This window comes from Nicotiana tabacum, chromosome 12 (genome assembly GCF_000715075.1).
Source record: "Nicotiana tabacum cultivar K326 chromosome 12, ASM71507v2, whole genome shotgun sequence".
NCBI lineage: Eukaryota > Viridiplantae > Streptophyta > Magnoliopsida > Solanales > Solanaceae > Nicotiana > Nicotiana tabacum.
This window is the reverse complement of record NC_134091.1, coordinates 99956690-99966347: the sequence shown is the minus strand read 5'-3', so window position 1 is coordinate 99966347 and position 9658 is coordinate 99956690. Positions and strand designations below refer to the sequence as shown.

General features: G+C 35.4%; 1 protein-coding gene across 1 annotated transcript; it reads right to left on the bottom strand.

The window, feature by feature from the left end:
- Positions 1-4534: 4534 nt before the first annotated feature.
- LOC142167294 (uncharacterized) lies at positions 4535-5668 on the bottom strand. The gene is made up of 3 exons (XM_075227458.1): positions 5656-5668; positions 5060-5574; positions 4535-4783 (listed from the first exon to the last, which is right to left on the bottom strand). Exons 1-3 carry the CDS (start codon positions 5666-5668, stop codon positions 4535-4537), a joined length of 777 nt encoding a protein of 258 aa, XP_075083559.1.
- Between the last annotated feature and the right edge of the window lie 3990 nt (positions 5669-9658).

Genomic DNA, 9658 nt, shown 5'->3' with positions numbered 1-9658 from the left:
TGCACAACTTAGCCTCGTCTTATTTACAATAGCCATATCTAAGTGTAATGGGACACCCACAACTGATGCCAATGAGAACAAACATTCCTTCATAAATAAAGTAGGCAGCAAATTTGGAAAAGAAATCCATGCCATTACCTTAGGAGTCTCTTCACCATGTTTAAACTTAGTATCATAGATTAAAGGTCGCATTTGGTATTCATAACCATCCTTAGCTTTTAAATAATATGCACCTTTGGAAGTAAGATTAGCATAGTCCTCAAGCAATGTTAACCTGATTAACACATAATGATCTCTAAGTAAACCAATATTACACTCACTTTTTATACTACATTGAGCAGGAAGAATGCGACGTATCTCTTGCAAGTCTGGCCAACCATATGAAAATTTTCCAAGTACTGCATATTGCAGTCCCTCAATAATGTTCATTCTTTCCACTTATGCTTCAGTCCACTTGATCAATGACTGCCCATGAAGGTAAGTAACAGGTTTCATGGGAATTGGCTCGACAGCTTTTGAACTGGACGTCGACGTATACATGGTAGCATTCAGTGCATTAGGTTTAAGGATTTTTGAGTAATCTAAAGGCTGGGGAATAGGATTAGAAGGTGTTATGGGATTGGGAGTAGGCTGACCAGCCGTTAAAACAGGCTGGCCGACGGCCGACGCATCCATGAGAAGGTTTCTGTCTCTAGTCGCCTATAAATCTCCTATTTTCTCCAGAGCTTCTCTCACTGGGTTCGAGTTTCACATTTTGTTTTCTATATCTTTATGACTAGCCCCTCACATTTGTTTTCACTCAGTTCACCAACATGCTTGAAGTCCCAGAAAAACTTTTAAGAATGAGTTTGCCAGACAAAGTTGAATACATCCTTGAAGAAGATGAAACAAAGGCCGAGCATCCGATAGATTAAGCAGGAAATGGGAATAGATGGAAAGAAAGATATTGTGAAACAATTAAAAAAATTAAGAAAAGATGTTGATAAGGTAACCTCTTAAGATAATCCTAGCTGGTTTCTTTAATTTATGTTATGCAAATTATTTCTTTAACTCTTCTTATTTTAATACGTAGGTCGGTTTAGACCTTGGATTGTTTAAGAAAGAGGTATACCTAATTCTTGATTTTTAGTCTTCTTTATATATATATATATGTAAGCATTTAATTGTCAGATACATTATAATATTTTTTTGTTCTTTAGGTTTTTCAAGAACTAAGTAACATCCGACTGCTACTCAATGATTCCATCAAGTCTGTGTTACAGGCAATAAAAAGTCAACATGATACAAACATTGATGCTAAGATTTTATTCAAAATATATTCATTTTGGACAATAATTTTTACCATGTTTATGTTTATATTAGCATTCATAAAGTACATAGCCTAACAAATTTCCAATGCAGTTTAATGGTAGTTCTACGAAAAATGATGAGAATTACAAAGAAAAAAAAAACAATAGAATCCGGGCAGTAGTGCTAAACCAGTGTTGGGTAGCAGCAGTAAAACATGTATTTTAACACAATTTGATGACAAATAATCTACATTATATTTACAGGTATATCTACATTATATCTACATATAGCCTAAATTACCAAAAAATAATCTACATTATATTTCCAATTGTTGTCTTAGATACATGACACATATCTGATATTCAAAATGAGGAGAATGTTCCGGTAGGTGTTGACTTATCTTCCCAATTTCAAGGGGCATTGGAGAAAGAAACTGCAGGTATGATTTAGTACATTTTATCTATATATTTCACAGTACATATTACATATGAGCTACAAGACAATATTTCAACAAATTAACTACAATTAAACTATAATTTATCTACAGTGTTGTTTCTGTTTATTACAAATGATCTACAATTTTATTAAGTTGTACACATTTATTGTAATAGAGAAGAAAACTATACATGTGGACTCTCCAAAACAGGATGCAAAACTTGGCATACAAGGAGAGCATTTAAATGAGGAGAATGAGACTATGCCTTTGCAATCTCCCATTCAACAAGCAAATGTTATACAACAAGGAGACGATTGCAATGAAGACTTCAGTGGTATTATATGTTACAATATAATTGTGAAAAAAAAAATAGCTTTCATATAAGTTTCAGTTTTCCCAAAAAAACTAATGCAACCAACATACAATGTTGTTCTTTTATTTTAAATTTTGTAGGTGAACCAGCCGACTACATCAATGTAGGTGATTCGAACAATGACTCCAGGTCTAGAAAAGGGCAGTAACACTTGATGATTTTGAGCTTCCAGAGAACTTCTCACAGATTGTTAAGTTCGGCAAGGTAAATGAAGATGAAACAACCCCTGTGCATCAGGGAAAAACAAGGGTTCCTGGAAAGCATGCCAGATCCCCCTTTCTCCCTTATTTCAGTTTTGGGGGAAGCACTTCTGTTGGACCTCCTCCAATTTTCAATATCAATCATCTATTTACTGGGGTTATTGGCGACGATGTTGATCCTGACTTGTTGGAAGAATTCAATAAGTGGTTATATCTAGGTACCAACACGATTTCAAAAAGGTTAGATTATACAATTTTTTCATATTATCGAGTGCATACAATTTATGGATTTTCAACTGAAACTACATAATAATTGTACTTGCTATGTCTTTAAATAGGAGGAAGGCGCCTTACACTTTAAAAGATAACCAACTCAAGCTGTGGTTTGATATTGGAGTGGAGAAAGTTGATAAAAAGGACTGGTTTTATACTTTGGCATATCCCAGGCAAGTACTCAACAACACGGTATACACATACCCTGGCAGAATTTAATGATTAGCTGTATTATTCTGTTATTTTAGAAATATGTAGATTTCTTATTTGAAAATTATAGTTAAATTGTATGAAGCATTGAGAAATAATGAATATGTTTTTTTTTGCAGCACATTGATGTTATTTTATACTATTTGAGGAAGAGAGGAAAGTATGGTCTTGAAAACAAAATATGGTTTACAACTACTGACTGTATGTTCAAAACTAGAATTGAACAAATTTATGAGAGGTACATTAATGCTCTTGCCGATAAGAAACTTGCTGTTGTCAAACCCTAGGATGTCATAGAAAAATACATGTTGGGGTACCGATTACTTGCAAATGTTGTATGGGACAAAGTTGATTTTATAATTATTCCCATAAACATTGTGGAGAAATTTCATTAGTTGTTGGTTGTGTTAGACATCACCGATAGGGTTCTATATGTTTATGATTCTATGGTCGATTCACGAAATCACAAACTTGTTGAATTTGTTGTCGACAAGTTTGCTATTATGACCCCCCTTCTACTTGTCATGCACCGGCTTCTATGGCAAGCATCCAGACATAAACTACAAGAACACAAAGGCATACATTGAAAAAGGTGTTACTGACCCTCTTGACATTCAGTGGTTGGTCGGTGAGATACCCCAGCAAAAATAAAGATCATTGTATGTGCTGCTTTCCTTCTATCTATTTAACCAATTGTATTTTACATTGAATGCTAAATCTTTTCCCCTATTATTTTTTTCAGTGACTGTGGTGTATACGTGGCGGCATTTGTAGAATATGTCAGCATTGGAGAGCTATCGATTTCAAAGGAAGACCTTTTTGATATTGATCAACACCGTCAACGCTATGGAGCGCTCCTTTGGGATTATTCTAGGAAAAAACAAGAGCTTGGTGCAATTAGTGAAAGTGAGGTGATTGACAGATTAGCAAGAGGAAAAGGTGCACCGGCTGTGAACGAGAGAACACAAGTCTGAAAATAGAAGAATTAGTTGCCCTTTTCAGTAGAATAATTATAGTTAAAGTGTTTAGAGGTAGCTGGATTGTAGTAAAGTTGTAGACAAATTATTTATTAAGAAGGAGTCAGCTGCAATTTATTTGTAGCAGATTTGTGCTACAGTTGTTTTACCCTTTGTTTTGTTATTTTGTCTAGAATTCTACGACATAGAATAGAAAACTTCTATGCCTTTTTTTTGGTTAAAAGTTGTTAGTACTTGATCTTGATATTGGTACTATATAATTTCTTTACAACATAACTACAATTATGTCTACAACTACTTTACAAAAATACATAATCTATTCAATTTAGCAGTGTTGTTAGGAAAGGCTGAAAGTAATAAATAAACCTAGTATTTGAACAAAACAACTACAAACCAATTGCATTAAGAGTTGAAATCTGTTTAGCAAATATTCATTATAGGAGACAATCTTTATTTAAATTAGCAACATAATTACACCACAACTATAATTCTCCAGAACAGAACAAATACAACTTCATATGTCTTAAAGGACAGATTATCATCAACAATACTTAGTAAAAAACCTTTTTAAACTGTATCAATTTTTCTTTCCTTTTGGGAGCATTCCTACAAGATCTTTGTTATGCCCTTTTAGTCTGCAGTTGCCACATGAAACCTTGTACTTTTTTGCATTTACCTCATCATATGGTTTGTATCTTTGTTTTTGAGGTCTCCCTGGCTGCCTTTTTCCGGTAAGTGGTTGTATAACTTCTTCAGCTATATGTTGTGGCACATTTCATTTGCTTTCGTCAGGCAACAGGTCTACTAGTATTTCATAAGTCTGCAGAAGGCTCTCCCTCGTGTAATAAGGGGAATAATAGTTTTTATAAGACTCGTTCCTGTGCCTCAAAGCCGCCAAAGCATGTGCACAAGGAAGTTCATCAAGTTGGAATTGTCCACAATTACATCTCTTGTTTTGAAGGCAAACAATGAAGCACCTTACACCATGTATCACAGTATGAATGTAATCTCTTGAATCCCTCACCTACAATTTCATTAAAAACACACAACAAGTTGTCAGCAACAGATACAAAACAAAATAACTACAATTATACAATAATATTTCTACAATTAATAGTATATATTTAGTTTGATGGAATCAATGATGTGATGTTATTGGCTATAGCTTACTCTCATCTTCTGCGATAATGTCCTGTTGTCCTCCAACTCTTTATTGTATTTTTTCTCAAGGTATGTGAACGTACCCTTTACATTCTATAACTTTTCATTAGTCTAATGTTCAAGAAGAGTCCTCATGTACCCTAATAGTTCTACTACGGGGCAACTCTCTTGCATCTTTGGTTACCACATTTAATGACTCTACAATGTTTGATATCATCGTCCACGTTCTGTTCACCGTAGCATGTACCCGAGACCATATGTGATAGCCAATATCATATAGGTATGCTTTAACACGTGTGTCGATCTCTTCAATCTTTGACATTCTTTCATTAAATTCATCAAGCGTGTATGATCGTTCCGTAGCAAAGTAAAATTCACTTAACTTTAGATGACCCTTCTTGAATTTTGACCTTACATTTGTCCAAATATGCCACATGCAAGCATAATGTGGCATGCCAGTATAAAAAGTAGATGTTGCCTTCAAGATACTCTCATTTCGATCCGAAACAACACACATATTTGGGTTTTCACCATATGCATGTTTGAATTGCTCAAAAAACCACCTCCATGATGTGTCATTTTCTGAATCAACAACGGCGTATGCTAGTGTTAATATGCTACCTATCACATAAGTGGCAAAAAGAAATTCTATTTCTGTAATAAAACTTGAGAATATAAAAAATACAGTTTCAAAAATAACTTTATAACAATATTTTTACAATTAATCTACATTACCTGCTGCATCCATTGTGCTAGTTGTTAGCAGTATTCCCCTATATGCCATCAACTACTACAACTGGCCTACAATGCTCCCAAGTCTTGATGGACGTATTAAGTGCAACAAATGCATACAAGAAACAATCACCTTCAATCTTCTGCAATTTCACTACTGAACCCGGATAAGTCTTCTCCAGAATATACAAATAACTCGGCAAGTGACTGTAGGAATTAGCAGGATGACCTCTCAAAAATTCCAAAACCTTTTTCTTTGCTCTCCAAGGTTGTATGTATGTTAAGTTCACACCATGATCCGACAACATGTCAGTTTGTATGTCTTTTGGTGTGTATATTGTCTTAGGATCCATATGTTTTGGCATCACCATGCTGCCAACTACCATGGCAGTAGGTTTGCGTTGTATGTATGTGTTGTCCATCAAAGAGCATGTGTACAAGCTGTTGAATTTTTGAACCTTGAACAATGCTGATTCATTTATGATGGTGGACTTGAAGTGTCATGTACAATTGTCCCCAACACATACGAGGCAGTAGCTACAGAATAAAGATAATTCAAAAAATGTTATGCAAATTGTAGCTAGAAAATACGAGGCTGTTTATGCACAAACACTTGTCTTAAATAATTTATATATAAAAAAATTACAACTTATACACAACATGAATTTGACAAATAAAATATTCCTACCTTCTTGCACTAGACCTTTTCACCCTAAATTAAAACTTATTCATGATAGAATAATGCTTCATTGCACTGACAATTGTTTGTCTGTCTTGGTAAACTTGGCCTAATTCAATTACGTTTGGCGTATGTTCTGTTATGATGATACTTTCATATTCCATAATTTCCGGAGATGTTTGCATATCAATTAACTTCACTGTTCCTGATACTTCTCCAATTGTGTTACAATTTCTTGACAATTGTACCACGTTAGTATTACGATAATCAGAAGAACTTGCACTCAATTAAAAATATAGCAATTCAGACCTCTGTATATTCATATGTTCAGTATTTGACAGAATGCTTGTAGAGACATAACAGTTGAACTACATTTGTTATGTAGTAAAATGTAGATAATTTGTAGTAAAATTGTAGAACACTTGAAATTAAAAAAATATCAGCACTGAAAAAATAGAGCAAACCTGCAATTGTGCTCGCATTCGACATACTGCATTCCAAATCAAAATCATGCACTGTTATACACAGAGGATACATTCCTAAGTTTTTGTTTTCCTTTTTTTGTCTCCATATACACTCGAACTCCCATATCGCTCCGAATTTCCATTGGAGGACAACGTTCATTGACAGTGTATTTGATTTCGATAATTTTTGTGGAGGTATCGATCATTAGATGTTCTGCAATTGTGGAATTCAATTTACTATAATTTGAATCATCATTGAATACAATTCCGTTAACATCAAAATCTTTGTATCTCCCAATGATATCCCACCGACCATTGAGCTGAAGCATAATCGCTAATTTTGATATTATGTCGCGAAATTCAATTCAATTGTAGCTAGTTTTTTGCAATTATTTTCTTCAAAAACTTTGTTTATGGAAAACCAGAGGAAACCAGAGAAAACCAGAGAATAGAAGGATACTACGGATATGTTACCTTGATTATGGTGCGAAGATAACCACTAAACATCTGCGTAATAGAAGGATTCTAAAAATATATTGTCTTGATTATGGTGCGATGATTGCGTTAGTAAAGTCTCTAATTGAAATATATGTGTAACGACCCGATCGATCGTTTTGAGAATTTAAGTCCCAATGAGCAGCATAAGGACATGAGCAACTTTGTATTATGTGTATTGACTACGTGCATGATTGAATTCAATTACCGGATGATTCAAAGCAATTTGGGACACTTTATTTCTAAAATGGAAGCTTAAGTCTTAGGATTTTTTGACCGTAGTCGGAACTATGTGAAGACAACTCTGGAATGGAGTTATGTCGGTTCCGTTAACTCAGTTGGGTGATTTTAGACTTAGGAGCGTGTCTGGACTGTGAATTTGATTTCTGTAGCTGATTTGGGCTTAAAATGGCGAAAGTCGAATTTGTTTTTTGGAGATTTGGATCGGAAGTGGAATTTTTTATATCAGGGTCAGAATGCGATTCCGAGAGTTGGAACAGCTCCGTTATGTTATTTGGGACTTTCCTGCAAAAATTTGATGTTATTCCGAGTTGATTTGATAGGTTTCGACATCAGTTGTAGGAATTTAAAGTTTCAAGTTCTTTAAGTTTGAATTGAAGAATGATCCGTGATTTTAGCGTTAGTTGATGTGATTTGTGGGCTCGTCTAAGTTCGTATGGTGTTTTAGGATGGGTTGGTATATTTGGTTGAGGTCCCGGGGGCCTCGGGTGAGTTTTGAGTGCTTAACGGATCAAAAGTTGGATTTGAGTTGCTGCTGAAGTCTTCATGCATCTGTCATTTTTGCACCTACGGTGGAGAGACCGCAGGTGCGTGATCGCACGTGCGGAGAGGCAAGCACAAAAGCGGAAAAATGGAGGAGTGCTAGGGGTCGCAGGTGCGAGGTGAATTCGGCATCTGCGATGCCCGCAGATGCATTAGGGTCATCGCAGGTGCAAAGGCAGATGGGGTAAGTGATTTGCACAGATGTGCACTTTTTTGCCACACAAGCGCACCCGCAGGTACGAGCCCAAGCTCCGCAGGTGCGGAAATACCTGGGTAGTGGTTAAAACCGAAGGGCTTCGCGATTTTTGTCATTTTTGAACTTTGCAACTCAGTTTAGGGCGATTTTTGAGAGAAATTTTGAGAGATTTCTTGAGGTAAGTCCCTTGTGCTTATTTTTTATCAATAATTATGCTTCCCTATGTATGTTTCCACCTAGTTAGTGTGTATTTAAGGTGGAAATTGAAAGTTGGAGGCTAGGGATTTGGGAGTTGGATTGTGGATTTGGAGGACCATTTGGTGTCGGATTTTAGTAAATTTGATATGGTTAGACTCGTGACTGAATAGGCTTTCGAATTTTGTGACTTTTACCCGATTTCGAGACGTGGGCCCGTGTTGACTTTTTAGGGCGAATTTCAGAATTTTTGTTAAAGTATTGATTTAACTAATTAGATGAGTCTATTATGATTGTAATTATGATATGTAATTGCTTTTGGCTAGATTTGGGCCATTCAGAGCCGGATATTCATGGAAAAGGCATTCTTACGGATTGATTGAGCTTGACTCAAGGTAAGTATCTTGCCTAACCTTGTGTGGGGAATTTTTCCCTTAGGATTTGAGTCATCTATGTTGATTATAGTCTGTGTACGCGAGGTGACGAGTGCGTGCTCGGACTTATTTGTGGAAAGTTGGCCTTTTAGGGTTCTTATATCCTTATATTCACCGTGTATGATGTTGTTCTTGATACGCTTGAATTCCTATTTGCTAGTTTCACCTCTACATGCTTTGATTTGAGATAGTTGTTTTAGGATTCACTCTTACTGTGTATTTGACCCTTATTCGACTTAACCAAAGATTTTACCTCTTCTATCGTCGTGCTATATTTTTCATAACTGCTTATCTTTTATTGAAATCATTATTTTCTCATCCTATAATTGTTTAGACTTAATTGGAGTTATGATTATCTTCCGCTGCTTATCCTTACTTGAATTGTTGAAAATTCCTCGTAATTGCTCAACCTCAAAAGGAGTTTAGATAACTTATATCTTAGTTGACTTGCCATTATTTGGAACTACTTGACTCATGTTGGATTCTTATTGTTGACTTGAATATTGTGGAATCGTTGCTATATTTTTGTTTTGTTTTCCCTTGTTAAATTGTTCTCCTTGTGCCAAGCATTCTTTACTGTGGCTATCCCTTGTGAATGAGTTCTACCGTTCTTGTGATTTAAATTCTTGAGTTGATTTGCTCGCCGTACTTTGCCTTTCTATCATTGTTGCTTTTGTACTCGTTGTGGTGATGTACGAGGTTTCTGTCATGTTATAGTTGTTATCTCTGTTGTTTGCGCTGCATATTTAAATTGGGACTA

Excerpts from the sequence above, each read along its gene's own strand:
- LOC142167294 (XM_075227458.1), bottom strand. Across the intron at positions 4,784-5,059 it reads CCCGTAGTAGAACTATTAGG|GTGAGGGATTCAAGAGATTA; the intron begins GTACATGAGGAC and ends ATGAAATTGTAG.